This window comes from Crocodylus siamensis, chromosome 12, assembly GCF_052110815.1.
Source record: "Crocodylus siamensis isolate JL-2025a chromosome 12, ASM5211081v1, whole genome shotgun sequence".
In the NCBI taxonomy this organism is placed as follows: domain Eukaryota; kingdom Metazoa; phylum Chordata; order Crocodylia; family Crocodylidae; genus Crocodylus; species Crocodylus siamensis.
The window spans coordinates 38565649-38589039 of NC_143406.1; the positions used below are offsets into that span (position 1 = coordinate 38565649).

Sequence of the window (23391 nt, forward strand, 5' to 3'; positions counted from 1 at the left end):
TCCAAATCTAATTTCTCTCCACCAGGGATTTGCCACAGCAGACACTGGGTGAACCAGTTAGGCATCTTACCTCATATAGTAGCCACAGTGTGCCCGTTATGTCCCTAGCCTATTGGATAACTTTCCATATGAGATGACTGTCTGTGTTGGGTCAAGTAGGATTGGGTTGTTGTTGTAGGCCTGATAGTTCAGGAAATATATATGTGAGGAAAGGATTTTTGGGTAATATCGTTTATTGGACTGTATGGTTGGGAGAGATGTTAGACAAGCACTAAGTGAACACAAGCACTAAGAACACTAAGTGCATTTGCCTAGGTCTGATGAAAGGCATTTTCTCTCACTTGCTTTTTACATGCATGAGAAGAGGCCCATTAAGTCTTAACTGCTCACTGATTTCACCTGCCACCAATCAGGTTAGAGTGACCCTAAAATCCTCTTCTGCAGCCCAGGCAGATTCTGAAAAGGAGGGGATCTGATAGACACTGAGGGTCTTCAGATTTCTTTACTTGATGTATTGGGAGAGAGACACATTACAGCCCATAAGCACTTTGCGTTGCAGGGGAACCTGTAGTTCAGGCTTGGATGGCAATACAGAATTTTGTTTGAGACCAGTGACAAGACGGTTTGCACAGGCGATACCTCCCTGCAGCACTGCAGACTCCCAAGAGAAAGCAGACCTGCTTATATTCACAGTTGATAGAGGAGCTGCATAGAGAGCCACTCTTTTAAGATGAGCTCCTGTTTCCCCCAGGTAGTTAAACTTCAGGGGTCACTGTGTATGTATATCTTTTCCTCCTTGCAAAACATCAGGGTTGAAATTTTGGCTTCATAGAAGTCAATGGTAAAACAAAAGCTTTCCTACACTTTTATTTGAAACACCCAAATTCTGGTGAATTGTCATTTAAATCATAGTGTTACATATCCAGGGGTCCAAAGTGAATTAGTTTGAGGGTTCTGATCTGCCTGCATAACTAGTGTCAAAGTTTAGACCATGTTAGCAAATGGGACTGCTCAGGATTTTGTCCCCTCGTAGAATTTGAACGACCTCCAATGGTAGCTGGAGAAAGCCAGCTCAGGAGGTATAAGGCCACGACAGCTGGGAAGCGGTCAAACTGGAAAGGCCAATAAAGGTCAGAAACATTTTTAAACAATTACAATGTAAACACTGGACTGTTTGTGTAAGTGGTGAGGCATGTGACAGCAGCAGCACAGCATCCATTACACCTGGTTCTGTGCAACAACTCCTTTTTTTCTACAGCTAGTTACTCACATTTTAAATAAAGAGAGCTACACTGTACCATTCCTGGGCCTAACGCAGCCTCATCCACTGGAGGCCATGGCAGAGGAAAGTCTTGGTAACATGGTTATCCAAGAATGCGGTCCAAATTGTTTGATCATAGGCTCCTTGTGAATCACTTTTCCCTTCCACAAATCCCCAAGGATCCCATCAGGTTTGTGGGCTACAATTTCTGGCCACAGGGGAACGATGATGAATTCTCCCCCCTTTGCTTCACTGAGCATGGGAGGAACTTGCTCAATTGATCTAGCCGCAGCTTCTTCTTGTGAGGTTCACTGTAGCAGGTGTAATAGACCCCCGCTACCTAGCTTTTCAAGACTGCTGCTGCTTACTACTCCAGGAATACCTATTCTTGCATTACTTAAAAAAAAAAAAGTTATTCTGTATGCATTTCTTGCAAAGAATCAGCCACAACAATTTTAGCAGCCATGTAAAAAAACTGCTTTTGTAACGATTATTTTACAAGGCAGTAGGAAGAATTGTGGTATGAACAAAAGCTTCTTTCCTTTTAAAATATACTAGAGAATTGATGTGAGTACACACTTCAGAGGGTAATTGACTGGAATTACCATAGTCCTTGGATTCTTGAACCAAGCAGAAAATGCTTTGGCCAGAAATCAGAGGGTACTGCATACAGTACTAGTTTTATTATTACGCCTAGTATTAGAGAAAATTAACAGTACAGCTAGTTATAACTGATATTGTGGCAGACTGTGGTTAATCTTGGAGATAGATATAGGCCCTAAATTAGTAAAAATGTAACTTGCTTAAAATGATCCCTTTTTAGAAAATCACTTATACAGATGCTTAAAGTTAAGTAGTTGTTTACTAAACGTTTTCATGAAACTATCCAGGGTTTCTAGGGACCCTATTTAGGGACAGATAACTTTTACAAAGTGGCAACAAATAGTGTCTAGGAAAAAAAATCTTCTAATTCTTGTAAGGTTCTTTAAACTTTCTCAATCCCATGCGTTACAGTGGAGATTCCCACTGTAGCATTCTGCAGACTTTAAAGTCCTTCCACAAAGGACTTTTCTGACAAGACAGCATTTTAGCTTCCATGTGTATCATTGATTGGACCTAATGCTTAGTACAAATAAGGAAGCTTTTTTTTAAGTTATTAAAGAATTTGACAAGCAATACTGCATTACATTGAACAAATGCAATATCAGGCAGTCAGTGGTACAAAGAACAGATCTAAAAGGTACACTTGCCCTGAGCAAATACTGGCCGTCAGCTGTGACCTGCTTATGACTAATGTGAACAAAACTGTTGGCTACTCTAGTACACATCCTATAATATACATGACTTCGTAGTCTCAGGAAAATAGCTAACCCTGGTGTCGCAGTAGCTCTTGTGTATGCAAATTAAACAGGGATCGCACAACAAGTAACTTATTTCTGACAAAAATCAATCTTATATTGTGCAAGACCATTTCAAAAGCTGCAGTCGACTTTCATTAATGAGCCTTTTTAGATCTGTTTGACTGTTTAAAATTAGCTTTTTGTAGTGAAGCAGACAGACGTGAGTTGGCAACCCAGGGAGAAATAAAAACATGCAAGATTACATTAATTTTAGAACAAATTTTATTGACTCAGTATTCAACACATAAGATTAGATTATTGAACATGTAAACATTGGATATTCAAAAGGAAAGTATCAATGACCTTCTGATATAGTGCAGAGAAAAAGCAAGCCTAGTAAATTATCTAAGAGTAAATGTGATAAATCTATTAACTATGTTTGAGACAACTTGTGTGATTTATAGAGCTGTGTGCATCTTTGTATTTATAGGAATTAATGCAAATACAGTGTCACTAAATATCTATACCACGATGTAGATGTAAAAATCACACAAAACTATAGTTACTTAATGGAAAGTTAGTAGTTTGCCGAAACAATATAGGATATTGGATATTTAAGAATCTTTATTTCACATTTGGACTTTTGAAACAATTTCTCTTGGCATTAAAATATGAAATATACATTTAAAATACATGCAAACAAAACAGCTTTACATCTACAAATGCCCTACTTGACACCACAACAGACTGTATGTAATTCATATAAAAATAACTCCATATATAGTCACACACACAACATGGGGAAATAGGCTGTAAACTCACACTTGAGTGCTATTAATTAGACACGTGAGTGTAGAGGCTGCTAGAAAATGGCAATTACTGTGCTCCAGCAGCCTCCTGCATCTCGTGTATCAGCATCCCCGCACTTAAAAATGGCAGTGGAGGCGCTTGAACTAAAGCTCATTGAACAAACCCCCTCCTGCCATTTTTAAGCATGAGGACACTGATACATGAGATGCTGCAGTGTTTTAATTAGAGCAGCTCTAAGAGCCGCTCTAATTAAAGCGTCATGGCATCTCATGTATCGGTGCATCAGCGACTCTTGGAGCCACTCTAATTAAAGTGCTGCCCTCCACCTCCGAAGCATGTGTAAAAGTGCCCTCTGACCCCGATTTTGCTCTCGCTGAACTCCCATGGAGTTGAAGGTACAAGATCAGTCCCTCAGCAAGAAATCTCTAAGCTTCTGACTTTGCCAAGTGTTGAGTGTCTTTCTGAAACCAGTGGCAGACAGTTGGCTTCAGCTCTTTCAGGGAGGTGACTGGCACCCACGGGATTGGTTTTAAAATAAAAAAAATTAGATAATAATTTAAGATTAACTAAGATTCCAAAGAAGGATGAAAGTGGAAGTTCTCTTTTGAACACTAGCACTACAGTGATGTGTTAATTCACTAGAAGAAGAGCTGGAAATATAATCAAGATGGAACATTTAATTCAAGCTCACAGCAGAGCCGCAATCTAAGTGCACAGGAGCAGAACTCTACATGCTTCATAGAATTAATTTGGATTTCTACCGGTATAATGTAAAAATCAGACTTATGACCTTTCCATTCTCTCTCTAGAAAAAAGACTCATACAAAAGCATGATTTGTAAGCAGTTGGAGTATTGCCCAGATTCTTAAATATATTTAGGTGCCTAACACCCCCTTACCTTAGTAGGAGTTTGTCATTTAATGCCTTTGAGTATCAGGACAAGGGAAAAAATAAAAAGCAGATTTGTCATTCTTAGGTTTGATATTTAGGCCCAGGTTCTGCCACCCTTATTCGCAGTGAACAGGACCATACCGTTCTACTGAAATCTGTGGAAGTATTTGTGAAATAGAATGTTACTTTGCCCCGAGTCAAGGTAGCAGATACTGGTCATGAACAGGCATAAGTAGGATTTGCAAAAGAAAAGATTTTCTGGTTCCAAATATGTCTTCAGAATCAGGCCATGTATTCTTTGCTATTGTGCAATTGCTTTAGCTTCCTGTAGATCAAATCACATTGATACAATTTTTAAAATCCAAAGAAACTGGAGAATAGTGTACAAGATGCATTTATATGAGGGATGTAGGGAAGGACATTAAATATTTTTTATAAAAAATAAATATGCAATGCAGATTTGCAAAGATAGTCACATTCATCTGGTTTTACAGCAGCTATGTCAAGGATCTTTTCTTATGGCTCCTAGCAGCGCCCGTTTGCCCTGACAAATTGTGTGTCAGTTCTCTCAGGTCATTCTTCATCAATACGGGTAGAAGCTATTGAATATTAAAAAGCACATTGCAAATTCCAGGTCTAAAAATACATCAAAATTATCAGAGAGCTACTTTTTTCTGAGCAGTAATGATGTCAGTTTGATAAGCCCTACAGTTTGTTTCTCTTTACATTGTTTTGAGAATGAGCAACGTCCAGTAGACAGGTGACAGAACACATTAACAACTAACAGCATTTCTGTCTAGTTCCTGTCCTTCAATAACCATAACATTGGCTTTAGAGTGGTCTCCTTTCCTTCCATTTTCCCCATCTTCTGGATCTATTGATTTTGCCAAATGTGCTTCAGAGGTATCTTGTAGAGCAACCTTAGGAGCTTCTGTTGCATTTCCTCTGACTGTAATGTGTTCCCATCCACCCTACAAGAAAATGTAAAATCATAATAAGGAAACATCATAATTCAGTTACACAATGTGATTCAATGCTTTCTTTGTTTAGAACAAGGAACTTACTGTGTTTATTCAGCTCCTGTCTAGAGAGAAAATTCCCTCCTAGGACTCTTTGAAAGACAGGCTTTCTGGTAAAACCCTGACATCATATCACACATACCGCATTTACTCACACACCACATGCACCTTTAACTCAAAGTAACCATCCAGTTGGGGTATGATTGCACGAGGCAAGTGACTGCCACACTGGAATGGAAACTTGGGGATGCTGGAATGGCTTTTGCGAGCTGTGCTTGGATCCTGGCCACATGGAACAGTGGCAGAGTCCACTTATCCGTGGGCACATCTACACAAACAATTAATTTGCAGCAATAAACTCTGGTGCACACTGCATTGGAGTATATTGCTCCTGGGCATGCCATTTGAATGTGTGCCTGGGACCACAGCACACTGAGCCAGGTTGGAGTATCCCTGGCTGGCAGAAGGCCCGGGGGAAAGCGGGAGTGTCAGTTTGCCAGCCCAGGGCTGCTCTGATCCAGCAAAATGTTCTGCAAGGGGCTGGTTGGGGCATAAGGGTGCTCTAGTGCAGGGCTAGCCAGCAGGAAGCCCCTGCACTGAAGCACCCTCATACCCTAGCCAGCTGGGTCAGAGTCTACATGTGTGCTGCTGTGCATGAAAAAACTGCAGCGGGACAGAACAAGTGCTGTCCTGCTGCAGAGTTTATTAGTTTCCTGTGGCCCAACAGGGCCACACATGTAGACCCAACGCATTTACTGCAGAGCTAACTGGGCAACTCCGCAGTAAATATCTTGTGTAGATGTGCCCAGTGTCATTCACCTTTGCCCTGTGATATGCTTTACCCTTTCTACAGCCACTGCCAAATTGCCAGTAGCATTTGGCAGTGAGGGGGGGCTGTGGAGCTGCAGATGGATAGTAAGTGATGGCAGGAAATGGACCCCATCCCTGATCCATGCAGTGAGTGAGCCCATGCTGTGGCAGATAAGACTGAGAAAAATAACTTCTGGATTCTGCTTTCCCAAAACAAGGTGTTTGTCTTATTCAGGGGGATGTGTCATGTGAGTAAATATAGTCACTTCCCTGGGGAGCTGCGTAGATTTACTGGTTCCACAACAACAAAGGGGTCAAATCTCCTAGGCTGTTACTTTCTGCGTACCTTAGTCACAATGACTAAAAGGAATTAGGCACACAAGGCAAGGAACCAACTTTTCTAGAGAATGGAGCATGGGTGAACTACTGACTTCACTCAGGTCAAGGGAAGTTCTGCTGTCAGCTTCAAAGGGGTCAGGATTTCTCTTAAAATATTAAAAAAAGCTGCACTCTAAATGCTGTAGAACTGCAATAGAGAGCAATGGGATTATCACATACAGGCCAAGACTTATTTTTTTAAATGCTGCTATGTTAGTTCCTGTATTTTAATTTTTTCTGTTCAAACCTTTTAATTTCCTATTTAAAATAATGAACCTTGAGAACAGGGCAGGTCAAAACTTCCTAACCCTTCCAGCTGCAAACCAAAATCCTGGCACAGCTGAGAGCTGTAGAACACAAACTTTTGAGATGTGTGTGTCCCAGAGTCAGCGATCTGCACACAGTGCCTCAGCTCACATAAGAATTAATCATTAAAAAATAATTTCTTTGAATCAATAATAAGACCTGAAGAAAACAAAAAAATAGAAAATAATAAATTAACAGAAAATAAAAACATTATTTTTCTCTCCAAGTCTCTTTACTGTCTTTGATAGACAGCGCTGAACAAACTGACAGTGCCCCAAAATTGAAACTATTTGGATACTAACTCTAGAACAAATTTTTGCCTTCAGCACTTACCCCAATGCCGTAGTCCCACGAGAGCCCTTTGGGTTCCAGTGGCTGAACTCCTTTCCGATGACAGACTGTCCCACAGCTTAGGCTATGACTTCCCTGAACTTTGTCAGCTATCACCCAGACCTTTTAAAAAGAAATAGGAGTATTTTAGCCCCCACAAATGAAAACTGTGACAATCCATGCAAGAACAGTCCATGTGATAGGACTCAGTGACTTTACTTACAGTATTAACCACCTAATTTGGGCAGAGAGAAACCTGAACAAAGCACACCTTGGCAGTGAAAACAATTCCAGGCAGTAAGACTTCACAAGTTTACAAACCATGCTTTTTACACTGTCTCACTGGGACAGCAAAAGGTGGTGTTACTATTTCACAGGGCATGGACAGATGTACACATATTCTGGTGTAATGTATAGCAGTTTGTATAGTGCACCAGATTTAGGACACAGACAGACAGCTGTCCACGCAATAGCTACTACTGTGCCTTGCCCTTAGGTGGTAGAAAAGCGCTGTTGTTTGTCTTTAGCAAACTGCTATCCCAGGAATGATTCATAGATTCATAGATGCTAGGGTCGGAAGGGACCTCAATAGATCATCGAGTCCGACCCCCTGCATAAGCAGGAAAGAGTGCTGGGCCTACATTACCCCAGCTATGATGTGGACAAATTAAAGCTAAGCTTGATTCTTACAGGGCCAGTTCTCCAATTACAAGGGTTTACACCATCTGTCCATTTTTTTGTTTTTAAATAAAGGTATAATACCAATTATACTAGTATATCAATATTTCATCTGTCTATGCCTTAATTCTCAGATTGCCATTAGGATGCATTTAGATCACTGCCTTATGGAAGAAATGAGATGAGAAACCAGTGTTTAATGAGGATTTTGCCATATTATTTATAATTAATGACATGGAAAGGAATTTAATACAGACCTGGTCCAGGGGCCCTACAGAAATTTTACGAATATTATTAGACACATGGTCCCAGCTAGATCCTTGAGGGTAGCTTGGTGTGATTCCTTGACGGTACCAGAGATTACCTATACAAATAGACAGGATTTAATTTATATAAAGAAGTGTGGTCTTTTACTCAGAGCGCAGATTTGATCACATAGGAGGCTGATATTAAGCACTATAAAAGATATCAGTGGTAATACATATTTATCCTTTACAGCAAGGGTTGGTAATGTTTTTGCGCCAGTGGCCACTTTAACGGAGCTTAATTCTCAGTGCAGGCAACATGCAATCCAGCCTGCGCTGCTGCTACTGAAGCTACTGTCATTGCTTCCCCTCCTACAGTGCTGCTGCTATCACTACCACTTCTCCCCACCATCCAGATGCAACAATATTACTAAAGCCCCTTCCACAACCCTCACCCCCACCAAAACAGTGCAGAATCCCCCCAGGTAATAGGTGGCCAACTTCTGCTTTAGGGGATCTGGTTGCATCCCCCGCCCCCCCATGTGTTAAGAATTAGAGAGATGTAATTCATGTTTTTGGAATTTATCCTTTTACAAGGATTCCTAAAGGATGGCACAAGTCAAATTTGTAGACCTCCTTGGGGGAAAAGATCTTGTATTCTAAATCTATATAAAGAACAAGGTGTACCAATGATGTTAAAGTAAAGCATAGCAGAAGAAATCTCTCAGGAAGCAGGTTGCACCATTAAAAACTTGAAAGAATACTTTAATTTTGTCTCTAGACAATAGACCAGTTTGTTTGGGGTGGTGTTCTGAATGTTACACTACACTTCCTGCTGTTTTGCACACTTCTGGGGTTCTGGCAGGGATCCTCAGGTACAAAACTCTTCTTTAGGAAAATCCAGCAACGAATTAAACAAATGTTGCAGATACAGTGTCCCATGTTATCTACAGGTGCCTACACACAAGCAGCAAGGCTGCTCCGACACGTTGTAATTACAGCATATTAGAGCAGACTCGATTAATTAAGTCTGCTGGAGTGTGGCAACTACTGTGCTCCAGCAGCCTCCAACATCTCATCAGCCTCAAGTGGCTGGGGCTCTTTATCTAAAGCTCATTCGACAAGCTTTAGATAAAGCGCCTCCACTGCCATTCTGAAGTGCAGGGACTAATTAAAGCATCCCCCCTGCACGCGCGCACACAGTCTCCCAGAGCATGTGTATAAACACCCCATGGTACTAGGTATGTGAAAATACAAACATAGATGTGAGAGACTACCCAGACAGAGGACCGGATAGTGAGCATAGTCCACTGACTTTAGTAGAGCAATGCCAATTTATACCTTGTCATTTAGTAACATAAATAATAAAGACAACTCACCATTTTTATCCAACACAAACACGGATGTCCTTCCTACTGAGACTTGTTTTAATTTCTGCTTCTGAGGTGACGGAATATGATACCAACAATCACCTAGAAGTTGGAAATAATTGAAGGAGGTGCTGAAAAAACAGCAATAAAAATATATTGCAATATACCAAATAAGCTTTGTATTGGACACTTGAGGTTCACAAGCATAAAAATACCCATCTATGCAAAACAAAGGTGAATCATGTATTTACTAGCCAGGCTTTATAGTGATGCAGAACAACTGTTTTCTCGTAACATACGGCAATGTGAAGTGAGTAGAAAATTAAGTGTCCTCATTAAAATGTTTACTTTTCAATGTACCATTTTGCTTGTCTGTTGGAAAGAAATCTCTCATGTAGATCAGGTATTTCAGGCACTGCTTTCCTACATATATATGTATTGTAGTTATTGATACCCATCTCTACTGAAGAGAGTCAAGTTTTCCCCAGTAGACACCTGTGTAAAGATAAATAGTAATCTTGTGTGGCTAGGCATATGATCTGGGAAAAGCTGGTCCTCCTATCAGTTTGGACCCCACGCAGTCTTTTCAAAATTGAATAAAAGGATGGTGGCTGGGCTATTCAGAGGAGCTTTGGGATTTAATAAGACTGGGTTTTCACTGATTTTTGGACTTTTTGAAAATTCCTGTCGCTACTTTTACAAATTCTTTTGTTGAAATCATAGGAATTTGTGAGAGTCTAAACTGGCAAAATAAGCTGTGGGGAAAAAAAGACTTTTGTCTGATGGGAAGGGTATGATAGGAGCTCTGGCAGAAACCACCTTAAAAAGAGTCTCCCAAAGTCTTACAGCTTTTCTGGCGACAGCAAAATATCACTAGGTGATATGAGAGGTGCTGGCAGTAAAGGCAGGCATAGCCAAAGCACCCCCTCTCGAACTACGCCTCGAATCTGCTTCAGCCAAAGCGATGTTTTCCCATCTCCTTTTCCTAACTCAACATTTTCAGCACTTTGGTGGGTGGAATACTTCCTGGTTCTCTCTAATCTGACCTCCTAGGGGTTTGGCTTGAGAAATTCAAGGTGGGATATCTTTCACAGCCTGGTAGGGGAGACTAGGAAACTTTTCTTGGCTTTCTAAGAAGTTACCCAGCTGTGTAGCAAAGAAAGAGGAATACATTCCATGGGTCTGTCTGTGCACATTACATTTATGCTTTTTAATGCACGTGAATGTAAGTTAGGGTACGCCGTTTAGACTGTACCAGCCTCACAGGTATTGCAGTGACAACATTCAAATACCTTAGCCCTGTGCCCATTTGGTGCATTATCCTTTCACTGTGAGAAGCCCTGCCGCAGAGGACAGCACTCACCTGCAGGTCTTTTAGGAGACACTGAACCACGGTAGAATGCCGAGCCGTCTCGAGCAATGGCCCAGACCTGGTAAAAAGCTCCAACTGATACTGAAATGAAGGGTTGATCTGTTCCCACATGAAGCCAGGATGCTCCCTAAGGAATGACAACAGTTTTGTAAAAACAAACCTTTTAGAGAACCAAATGATTTTATGTGCCTATTGACTACTCACCACCTGATTAAAAGAATCCTAGAAAATAAAATAGCTTTTGAAAAATAGTTTTTATTAAACCATTTGACTTGGAAACAGAGGTCCAGGTGGTTAAAAACTTATTTAGTTGCCAAATTCCCAGAACAATCAGTGACTCTGGCGAGCTTAAAATTGGACTCTGTGGGCATTTCTATGCGAGATGCTTTACTCAATATTAGCGCAAATTACTGTATAGTAAGCATCACTGTCTACACATGCAGACACTTACTGCACAGTAATATGCTCTAATAGTGAGTAAATTTGATGCCTATATATACAAATAGCAAATTTATTCATATTAGTTATTGCACAGTATGGCACATATAGACAGCTGACAAGGGAGCAAACTTGCTCCTGGTCAGCTGGACAGCAGGGGGCAGGAGATTGCTTCCTGCCCCTGGGAGCTGCCTGCTGCCAGGACAGATTTTGGCACCAGAGCCCAGGTGGGGACAGTGTCCCCCTGCCCTGGTAGCAGGGAGCTCCCAGCCCCCACTCCCTGCCCACGGAATGGGGGCTGGGAACAGGGCAGCTCTCAGCCAGCTCCAGGCTGCATTTAGAGACTTCCCCTGCAGCCTGGGGCTGGCTGGGAACTGTCTCAATCAGGAGCAGATCCCAGGCCCCATGCCCCAATTGGGCGATTGAGGCACGAGGCTTGAAAAGAGCTGAGGGGAGGGATGGAGGGCAGCATGGCCCTGCTCCAATCTGCCAGTGAGGCATCTAGCAGAGAGCCCCTAGGTGGGTGGGGAATAACCTGGCCCTCCCTTGCAGCTCTTTCCAAGCCCTCTGTCACCAGTTGGGGAGCTAGGGCTGGGAGTTCCCAACTGCTGGGGCGGAAGGAAACTGTCCTCACCGGGGCTTCAGTGACAGGTCTCAGGGGCAGGGAGCAATCTCCCAGCCCCCGCCAGAAGACAGCTGTCTCCTGGCCCCATGTTCCCTCCCAGCCCCTGGGCTAGCACCCAAGGGGAGCCTAGAGCTAGAGGCTGGAGGGGGCAGGAACAGACTGCTACCAGAAGCAACAAATCTGCTCCTGCATCCCCACAAGTATAGATGCCTGCCTGGGGTGGGTTTACTCTGGAGTAACTTACTATAGAGCAAACCCACCCTACAGCATTTGCACGTGTAGAAGTGCCCCATGTGTTAAAACTGGCGGCAGTTAGATGCCCAAATATCTCTGATGATCTGGGCCAGAGACCCTTTTTAATACCCTTTTGTTCAGATTATTCTATAGCTGAGACCCAATATTCAGTTCTGCAAACTTTTCTGTAACGGTGTTAAGAGTTCAGTCATAATTAGTACAATTCCGAGACAGAACTAATAGAAAACCCTCCCAGAAAATATTCATGAATTTTTTACTTTTTTCAAAACTTTAGGTATGAAAAGAAATGAAAAATGTTGGCCAGGTCTAGAAACAAATATTTTGTAAAATAATGCATCTTGGTCCTAATCTTGTAAAGTTAGTAACCACATGCTTAATGTTAAGAGTGCAAGTAGTCTTACTGAAGACCACTGTACTGTTTACTGGATTGAGAAACTTGTGTTGTAGTCTTTTCTCCAGTTTGTAAATAAATGTGATTCTATTACTAATTATATTAGGATTTGTAGGTGATACTGGGTCTTTACATAACAAGTCCTGTGAAGTTAATGGAAAGACTGACTTCAGTGGGTTTTCAAGTGAAGCCACAATTTGAACAGAGTCCTCTTTGGAGCAGCTTAGTATCTAAATCAGATTATTACCAGCAGTTCAAAGAGAAGGTGGCAGGAGAGCCTTCAGTGATGGAAAGGAAAGTGAAGGACATGGGTCTTAGGGAGGGGTATGGGGTAGAAGAGAAGCTGTTCCAAGCCTAGGAGGTAGCACTAGGTGAGGATGGAGACTGAGCAGTATAGGGCCAGAAAAAGGTTGCAACAGGAAAAGGCAGCTGAAGAATAACAGGGTTTACATAGGAGGGCACAGAGCTTCAGATCTGAAGCACAAAGGGGAAAACAACCAGAGAAGTAACCTGAGAAAGAAGTGACTGAATGCCGACATACACTAATTATATATAAATGAGACAGTGAAGATAAACAAGGAGTCTCACGGCTGGATTTTGCTGTGTTACTTCAAGCCTGCAGAGCACATCTCCCTTGTCACTGATTGCCCAGACAGCTATGGAGTCTTCCTCATCTGCAGCCGAACTGGGGATTATGGAGATGTCCCACAGGGTGATGGGAGGCACTTCCAGCCATGGCCCATTGGTGACTATTTTACATTTTCTGAAGAAGAAAAAACACAATGTCTTAGGAATATGTACTTTCTCCACTACATTTTCTCCACTGTTGACAGAAGTGATTAAAGTTCAGGCAGAAATAATCCCCAGACCCATTTGTTCAATGGATATCATTCAAACTAGTATTTCCTGTTTGCAAGAGGGCTGACACCAAACAGTCTGGTGTTTTTGGATCAAGTCTTGAAGCATATCAGATCAGGACAAGAGTGGTAATTTGTCAGAAATTTTTAATGAAGCAAAAGCAAGGCCTTTAAGGAATCTGCAGCTTGCTCTACTTTCCTGTCTCCCTTTTAATCATAGCCAAGCATAATCAAGACAAAGAAGAGACTGGGGACTCCACTGCAGAAAGCAAAACTCTGCAGCTGGTCCATTCCCTCCTCTGTACCGGCAGTGGGAGCACCTTCATTACTTGATTCAGGAAGGGGCTATCCAAAGACCACAGTTAGTGCGCTGTGGGAACAGCAGTTGGCGCGCTGAAGGGAAAGTGGGCAATTTCCCATTAAGACATACAGAAAAAGCTCCTTTTAATGGACTGTTCTGGAAAGCAACATTGCTTCAGTTTCCTCCAAAAAAAAAAGTATGGAATTAGGGATATACAAGCAAGCAGCATATTAGGGAAGTTGCACTAAAGTTCATCATCAGAATAGTTACCTCCCCACCACCAAAAAACAAACAGCATTCCTCCTTCCTCCAGCCTGAAACCAGGATGTAGCCCTAAGCAGTTTCCTGTTTGCTTTCAAACGTAAGTTTGTACCCTGACAGAAACGTTTGCCCCTAAGGATGGTTCTCAACTTGACTTATGTCATGTCACCCTTGAGTGTTTGAGTGCAATCTGCAGTTACAGGATGTACAATAAAACAACAGTTTAAGGCCCTCAGGCTTTGCTGAGGAGAAAGAAGAGACAAGTCCAGAGCCAAAACTTTGGCCCTGCAAGCACAAAACAAAAACCAAATATTTAGGGGAATAACATGCAATTTGTAGGCTTACAGCCCTTATTAGCGCACCTGTTTGATAGCTTGTCACAAGAAAGCACCCAGGGAAACTGAAGCTATTCAGTGTTAGCCCAAGTTCCTTTTGGAAATGCTGGGGTGCAAAGGGTCCTCCTGCTTAAACTAGAATATAATGGTGGTTTTCTCTTTTTTGTTTCCAGCCAATCAGAGTGTAGTCTGGTTTAAATCGATGTTAAGAAGTCATCAGTTACTTAGTTGGTGGTTTCTGCTTGCATTCAAGTTTATAGCGGGGTAATTCTATTAGCATGCAAAGCAGGGTTATAAACACTCATGGGAAAAGTTTATGAAAACTGTAACTAGTTAAAGTTAAAAGTCAGCAGCCTTTAAAATTAACTTGAGTTAAGTTAAAAGTTAAATATTTCTACTTTCAACCAGTTAAGAGGCAAGTTAAAAAGGGAGCAACTAGTTAAAAGTTAAAGATGATTTGTGAGAAATGCGTGAAACACAGTGAATTGCCTCTTAGCATCATTTTTCATTTTCAAATGCAATGAGTGGGTTTCTTTTCCATAAGCCCACAGAAGCCCACTAATTTACTTAGAACTCACCCTGTTTTACCTGAAGACAGTGTTATACTTGTCATATGGTTTTCAGACTAATAATTTACCAATACCTATGTAATATTAGATCCTTCTCACCCTCTCCATGTGAAGTACTTTGTAAAAGTCAATGCATCATATAGGTATACCAGAATAACAGAAAGGAGATATTCATAGCCAGGTGACAAATGAAAGCTGTTTCCACAGAAAACCTTTGTTGTTACAGTTTTTATTGCTCAAAAAGGTAACAAAAGGGTATGAAATACATCTGAATTAGAAATAATGTAAGTGTCTGAAAATCAAAATTAGACTGAAATGAGAAAATCAGTTTAAATGAGAAAAAAGAAGGTTCAGTTGCATAGCAGAAACTTTAAACATGCTTACTGAATTTCAGCAAAAGCTGCATTTCAGAATTTACATCTGACAATTTTCCTCTTCTGTCTTGCAAAACTAAACCCCCACTGCTGAACAATCGCTCTACATGGGCTGCTGGTTCTGATCTTCATTAAAATTAAAAAGTCATTATCTGCTTCACCCTCACTACTTGCTCCCAATCTTACTGGGATCAATGTCTCTGCTTGCTTGTGCTTGTTCCCTCTCCTGCAGCCAACTAACTGGCTGCCCTGTTGACTTCTGCAAATGCACAGAAACTAAGGAACTCTGGGACTTGTAGTTGTTAAGAGACCATATCTCATAGGAAAGCATACTACTCTGTCTCAAACAAGAAGTCCTAGAGTTTCAATAAAGAAGTATCGTTACATGCAAGTCCTAGAGAGCTGCTGTCAGGAAAAACTCTGAGAAAGTTGGATTTCATTTTTTTTTTTTTACTTTTAACTTATACTTTAAAAAAAAGTTAAAGTTAACCTTTTTTTAAAACAAGTTAAAGTTAAAAGTTAGCCATTTCTTTAACTAGTTAATTAACTAGTTAATTCCCATGACTGGTTATAAGCAATCTACTGACCTGGCTAACCTTGTAACAATGTGCACCTTTATGTCTTTTTGCTTAAAGATCTCACAGAGTTGCATTTCAAACCTTGATGATATTTGCTCATAAAGCCTGGAGTGAAAAATACAATACAAATAGTTGCTAAAGACCACAGACTGCCCCACTGCAGATTATGTCTTTTGTACTGATTGTCAAGTGAGTAGACAGAAGTTTTCCCCGTGAACTACAAGATATTTCAGGGAATAAGCAGGCAACTTTTGAAATTATCTTTTATCTTAGTCCCTTACCTTACCCAGCGTCTCCGTCGTACAAAGTCTTTCATTGTCTTGTGGCCATGATAGGATCTATCAAAGAAGATATATGGCTTAATAAGACCGTAAGGATTCTGAAATCCTTCTGATTTCAGGTATTGCCTGCTGGCACTGGGTCTCTTTAAGCCCATTGTTATTTGGTATCCTACTCTTTGTGCAAAACTCTCCCTGGCTAAGGACAGAAGTTAAACATAAACCAGCATAAGCAATCGGAAACTGGTTCAGATCTGTAACAAAACTGAAGTTCAGTTCATGCAAACCACTTTCAAAATGGCTGAAACTGGGTTAACATAAACCTGGATGGATATAGTGTCAGACTTAGCTGATTTAGATTAAATCACTTTACTGAACTTCTGTCCCAGATCCCCTCCAGATTCAAGTTAACTCCACAGCATGGAGAGCAGGCCATACGATGAGAGGCTGAGAGACTTGGATCTGGTTAGCCTGGAAAAGAGAAGACTCAGCGGGGACTTGGTAGCAACATATAAGTATATAAGGGGCCCACATCAGGGACTGGGAGAACATCTGTTTATCTGGGCTCCCCAGGGGAAGACTAGGACTAACAGTCATAAATTGCTAGAAGACCACTTTAGATTAGACGTAAGGAAAATTTTCTTTACAACTCAAGTGTCCACGGTCTGGAATCAACTCCCCCCAAAAGTGGTACAATCACCTACTCTGGATATCTTCAAAAAACATCTGGATGCTCACCTTGCTGGGGTCACATGACCCCAGCAGTATTTCCTGCTCAAGCACGGGGGGGCTGGACCTGATGATCTGGAGAGGTCCATTCCAGACCCTACCACCTATGAATCTATAAGCATCCCAGGATGTTTGGTGGGACCTCCCCCACAACACCCCCCCTTCCACCTGGCAGGGTGGACAGCCTAGGTTTGGCTCAATCTGTCTGCTCCAGCTAAGCAGGGAAGCATGCTCTAGCACCTGCCGCCACCCCCCAGCTTCTGGCCTGAGCTACTGCATGCACGTGGCTGTATTTCTGGAATCAAAATGAATGTCTGTTTGCTTTCTTATCAGTTCAATCTACACAGCTGAGACTAACCTGTGAAGATTGAACTGATTCAGCTTCAGGCTGTTTTAGTATCTGTATTTAGCCCCTAACTTCCAACATACAGCATTATGAAGATACTCGTGCATTGGCCTGGGTCAGTGGTAAACTACCCACTACAGAAAAACATGTGCACCTTACAATACTAGAAAACATTTGCTTGGTCCTGCGGGACTTACATTTTACCCACTGTCTACCTTCTAAACATCTATAGAGAGTAATACTTCGAATTCATACATGCTCCATAGTCAGTCCTCTCCTCCTCATTTTACAGTGAGGGAAAAATCAAGGTGCCAACACAGCATGGCAAATGAACACATATTAAGTATTCAGGGGTTAAACATGGCACATTGGCACCCAGGATATTAAGTACAAAAAATTAAATTCCTTACGCTGGAAAGTCTGCAGCATACTGCCAGCCTTCTCGGTCAGTTCCACCAGAGACATTGAAATCAATATACCAGTCAGACACCTACAGTCAGGGAATTAAATTTAAAGAGAAGCATGACAGAAAGCAAAAGTATAACATGGGAATTTCTTTTTAATGTTTACTGTCCATCTTTTGCACTTTACCTGCTGCAGAGTATACTGCAATAATACTTGTAGTACAACTTGGCATATCAAGAGCACTTTTTATTCTTGGGTCCCATGGTATTATAAACATTTAGGTTTGGATTCTTAAAGGACTCCAAGAACATTGAATGCAGGTAGGAAAGATTATCTTCATTTTATGGACAGGGAATAATGGAGGTTTAAGTGACACAAGTTATGGCAAAGTCAGGAATAAAACTTGCAGTCCAGGGGGTCTATTCAGTAGACATTACTTTTCTAACATTAATTCTTCTAAAAAGAATTCATTTAAAAACAAAATTTACCCAAGACCACTGTGGCGATGGAGGCTTTGTGTTAACTTTTGTGCATTCTTGTAAACCAGATGCATCGCTCCACATATACCGATCTGTGGGCAGACCCCTGTAGCAAACAATATACAAGCAGAGAGAATGTTAAGAGATAATAAAATCTTTCTCTTTCAGGTAGTATGTCCTGCACTCATATGTTAAACACACTCTTTAGTCATTAGATTCTCTAAATATTAAGAAATATAGAGTGAATGCAAGACACAATAAAAAGCACTTCAGTCAACATTACTTTTAGTCACCAGGAGTGATGGAGTGAGAGAGCATTCTGTTCATCCATCTATATTCCATTACGTACATCATGAGGAGAAGATGTATTAACCTATTACAGTGTGAAGAAAATGTTGTCTTCCTTGTTTAGCAAGGGCAAAGCTGATTTGGTTCCCATTATATTAAACCGTGAAAGAATGTTATTAAAGAATTTTATAACAGGTTATTAAATGTAATGCCCACGAGCCCCAGTCAGGATCAAAGGTTCATTCTGCTGAGCAGTGCACAGTGTACATGGTCCTGTTCTTCAAGAGCTCCTGATGAGTGTATGAAATGCATTCGCAAGATGAGTAACATTGCTGTACATGCCTTCTTTAATGAACACTGACAATACTAGGACCTCAAAGACCATGTATTTTCCAACCCAACTTAATACTAAACATTAGAGACGACCCATGAAATGAGTTCTAAAAGATACCTTGGATGGAGAAATGTAATAAAACTACATGCTTTTTATTTAATAAAATATAACTTACCGGCTACTATATCCAGTGACTGGATTCCACCGCTGGTTCTCATATATATAAACACATTTGACATCTGATTGCATGTAAATATTATCAGCACTACTGGCCAATCCTGCAGGAATTAAACCACTGGGATTAAAAACAATGCCAAAACTTTAGGGAAAGAAAACGCATGAAAGGTGCCATAGTCTCAATTCTGGCAGGTATACAGCAACACTTATGAATGTTTTATTGCTTGTTTTGAGACCAAGATATAAAGCCCACTTCCCCTGCAGGGATGGGATCTGCCCGTCACAAAACTCTACAGAGAAGAGAGCTGTAAGAATGGAAGATTGAAATAACTGGTTCTGCTGATGTTACACAGGGACTTTTAAACACCATGGTGGAAGAAACATATTTCCTTACCTTGAATGAAGCCTCCTCCATAGCCACCAGTATAAACCCAGGCGGTGTGATCGTACCCTATGCCCCACACTATGCCCTGGCTATTGCATTCTATCAGTCGGAGATGCCCTCCTATCTGACGCCAAAACCTGAAGGGAAGAGACAACATTTTAAAATCCATTCATAAGCATACTCATGAGCAATGCACATTTTCTGTTACACCTGAATTTTGACTGTGTAAGGGCAAAAGAAAAAGGTCAGCCCAATCAGCTTTGGTCCAAGCAGTTAAGAATGCTTCCTTTGGTCTGCTACGTAGTAACTCCAGACAGCTTGACTGCTTTTACTGCAACCCTGCAGGCTTCCAAGTGTTTCACTCTCATTAAAATTCAACTCTAAATTTCCTGGTTTGTTAAATTTCTTGTCTGTTTTTTTTTTAAATGACTAATTATGATGCTCTTATAAGGATTTTTACCATAATTATGGAGCCTCTTCTGCCCTGCATACTGATACAGGATTTGGACTCCAGATTTTCTGACTTAAGGCTTCCACATTATAAATGGAGTTGATAAATGAATAATGAATATACCATCCATTTATATGGCTATGACAATTTAGGGCCCGGTCCTGCAAGTTGTTTCAGGTTACACCCAATGAGATCAGATCAATCAGAGTCACAATACATGGCTCAAATATATGAAAGCTAAAATGTGATCCTTCATGACACGAGAATGAAGGGAAATATTTATTGGCTGACATCAGCAGCATACTGTGCATTTCATGCTGTGTGTAAAACCAATGACTTGCCCATTAAAGAAAATTCTGGCTTCATGATACCCACACTAGCAAGTGGCAATGTCAGAAATGTCTTACATTTGGTCACATGGCATCAGGTGTGGTGCAGCCTCCAGTTCTGGGCTCGGCTCACTAACAAAGATGTCTCCTTTGCATGTGACTGACCAGACTGCGTGATGGGAAGGAGGGCCTTGAATCCGTCTGCTTTCACAGCAGGACATGCTCAGCAAAGCAAGCTACGGTACAAGGATGGAACGAAGAGGTAGATGTAGGTCATGGTCTTAATGTTCTAACACGTTTCTCATCTAACACTAATGATCTAGCGCTAGGGAGAGAAAAGATGATAAGCTTCTAAACTCCTAGAACTCTGTGGTGAACTAGCGGAGTTCAGATCAAACATATCACAGTTCATTACTACTGATGCGATTAATGGACTCTGATATGTATATTGCACCTTGCAGGATCCCAAAGTGCTTCAGAACGTGTGGAGGTGTGCAAACATAAACCCTGTCATTATTGCTGAAATTCAGCAATCTCTGTGCAGTAGAGCAGGCAGACACCCAGCTCAATGCATAGAGAAAAGCAGGAAAGTTTTGGCTTACTGCAGGGGCCAGCAATGGTTTTTGGATGTGGGCCAGAATAAGCCAGCTCAGATCCAAGGTGGGCCAGCCCTAGGACCTGGCCCCCACTTCTCCCCTGCCATTGCTTCTCCACTGCCCAGAAAAGCCCCTCACCACCAAGACAGATAGATCCACTGGCTCCACATGCCAGATCCAGCCCTTGGATTGCTAACCCCTGGTCTACCAGATTAAACTCTTTATTAGAAGTATAACATCTGCACAGAGCAGAGCAAACCTTAGTTGTTAAGGTTATCTGTAGGTCTGGCCATTGCACAGTGCTGGATTTACTTACAATTCTGAAGAAAGGACAGGCTGAGGTGACCGTGCCACAACTTCTGTCTGTGGTTTCTATGACCTCGCTTACATTAGGGGATTTCAGAGGATAACACCAAGAGAATGTTTTTTTTTCATGGGATCACTTGCACTAGAGATAACAGGCAGCTTCAGATGTTTACTGTAGTGTCAAATAAGCTGTGGCAACACTTCTGTAGTATAGGTGGATTATCCTATGCCCCCCAAATTGGTTTCTTCAATGTAGAAATGGCCAAAAGAGCCAAATCTTGCAAGCCTAATGCTCAGAACTTACACAACCCGAGTGCTAAGAAAGAACCAGATTGGCAGTTACCCAGTCGTGCATCTCTTGTTCCGTGGCAGCTGCTAGGCGGATTGGCCACCGTTGCTTTGTTCTCTCAGGTGTGTACACGGCAAAGGAGTGCTTGGAGTCATTCAAAACTTCAACCAGAATGGTGACTTCATTCAGGAATGCATGGATGTACTGAGACAGTAAAAAGAGCATTGCAACCAAGGCAAACTCATGGAAAGATTCCCTCAAATTCAGTATAAGACAGCCCTATGCAGCCCCTGGTTAGAACACAAGAAGGACACAGTCTCATCTTGGAAGGAACCTTGTTTTTTGGTTGCAAGTGCTCAGGAAATGGGGCTAGCCTTATGGCTCTGTGCGACAGAGGTCCTATCTATCTTCTGGACCACTCCATCACCGTGCATCAACCCTATTCCTCTTGCCAGGCATCAAGAACTGGGCTATCAACAATATTGTTAATTGATATAATGCTCATGGTGGTTTCTGTAGACACCCACTCTGAAATACTTTTTAACAGGAGGCCAAAACAAGTATCAGAAAGAGTTTTCACTCCCTAATGCCCTGGATCAGTTTTGAACTGGTAACCTAGAGATGAGAAGAGTCATTTATGAAAATGCCCATCCTCCAAGCCACTCAACTCTCTCTTTTGTATCCACAGATTTCCTTTTTATCAAATGCAAGACTGGGATCACATTTTGTTAGGTGTACACACCTTCTTTTCCTCATGATGCATGTAGTAGATGAACAGAATGCTATCTCGCACTCCATCACTCCCAGTGAACTGCTCAAGAGCCACTCGAACGTCCATCCATTTATGAGGCTTCCAGCTTCTCCACCACTGTAAGGTCCCAGTTTTAACCCAGACAGACTGTAGCAGAAACACAAGATCACAAGAAGCTGAGAGGCCTGCCTGGCCCCTCCCCAAAATCCTTGCTGGTTCTTCCTGTACCACTTTGAGGAATAGGAAGTAGAGGGTAAAGTGATCAGCTGAAGACTAGCAAAGCTGGGTGAAAAAAACACATGTATGCCTCACTGATATATAGGGAGATGGAAAAAAAAAAATCACGAGATTGTTTGACTCTGGTGCCTTGCACACAGTATTAACTTAAATAAAAATAAATATAGTAGTTTCAGTCCAACTAAGATTGTGCTTTCTAACACCATCCTCTATTAAGTTGGATTAAAATAGGGTTATCATACAACTGGGTTTTCCCAAACATGATCTCTTTTTGGATCCTCCCATTTTCATCTGGGTGGTTTTTTGAAATCTGAACCAGTGTCTAGGATTTTGCTCTGCTCTGTTGGTGGGGCTATTGGAGGCAGGGGGCACTGCGTATGACTCCATATGCACACACACGTGACCACATGCAGCCAGGCAGGGTGGTGGGAGCAGCCCCAGCAGCTGGATGCAAGTAAGTCTATGGGAGCAGGGGTAAGAGGGCCAGGGCTTGGGGACTGTCGGGGGGTGGAGTGTGGAGAGGGGTGGGTGCCTGCCAGTGCTGGGGAAAGCTGTCTGGGCTCAGGCTGCGGCAGGGCAGGAGGGGTGGGAGGGGGATGGTGCCTGCTCTCCAGCAACAGAAGGGAGCAGACGAGCCCTTTGGAGGCAGCAGGGAGCTCTGTGGCTGGGCCAGAGGCACCAGGGCCAGTGCCCATGGTTGTGAGGGTAGGGAAGCCAGGAGATGCTGTCTGGGAGGGATGAAGACTGTGGCCAGGCTGCCTGGCATGGCACAGGAGCCCCAGCCCCGGAGAGGGGTGGGGGGCACAGGCCTTCCCTTCTCCTCCCTCCAGCCTGTGCTGGGGCTGGACTCACTCTGCCACCGCCTGCACAAATTGGAGTCACTGCTCTGGGGCTCAGTTGGGACGGGGCAGCTGGGTGCCTCCTCCAGCAGGGCTGGGGAGAGCGGGGGGTTGCAGGTTGGGAGTGAGTGGATCCGGCAGGGATGGGGGGGATGTGACTTGGGAGTGAGGGGCACCAGCAGGGACAAGGGGTCTGTGGGTCAGGAGTGAGGGGCACCAGCATACCTTGGGGGGGGGGGTGAGGGGCTGTGGGTGGGGAGTGATGGGCCCGGTAGGGCCAGGGGTCTGTGGGTAGGGAGTGAGGCGCAGCAGGGACACAGGGCTGCAGCTTGGGAGTGAAGGGCACTGGCAGGGCCAGGGGGCCTGTGGGTTGGAAGT

General features: G+C 42.4%; 1 protein-coding gene across 4 annotated transcripts in view; it reads right to left on the reverse strand.

Annotated features, from left to right (window-relative positions):
- Positions 1-2871: 2871 nt before the first annotated feature.
- The window catches only part of TECPR1 (tectonin beta-propeller repeat containing 1), a 40557-nt gene continuing 20037 nt past the window's right edge, over positions 2872-23391 (reverse strand). For all 4 annotated transcript variants that reach the window (XM_090024436.1, XM_090024435.1, XM_090024437.1 and 1 more), the window contains 14 exons: positions 21929-22084; positions 21241-21390; positions 20074-20231; positions 19225-19352; positions 18829-18931; positions 18041-18137; positions 17558-17637; positions 16076-16132; positions 13108-13282; positions 10802-10937; positions 9448-9540; positions 8081-8187; positions 7149-7268; positions 2872-5273 (listed from right to left, as the gene is read on the reverse strand). In XM_090024436.1, the coding sequence (XP_089880562.1) occupies positions 5076-5273; positions 7149-7268; positions 8081-8187; positions 9448-9540; positions 10802-10937; positions 13108-13282; positions 16076-16132; positions 17558-17637; positions 18041-18137; positions 18829-18931; positions 19225-19352; positions 20074-20231; positions 21241-21390; positions 21929-22084 (1758 nt within the window). In that variant the 3' untranslated portion in view covers positions 2872-5075. The remainder of the gene's footprint in view (positions 5274-7148; positions 7269-8080; positions 8188-9447; positions 9541-10801; positions 10938-13107; positions 13283-16075; positions 16133-17557; positions 17638-18040; positions 18138-18828; positions 18932-19224; positions 19353-20073; positions 20232-21240; positions 21391-21928; positions 22085-23391) is intronic.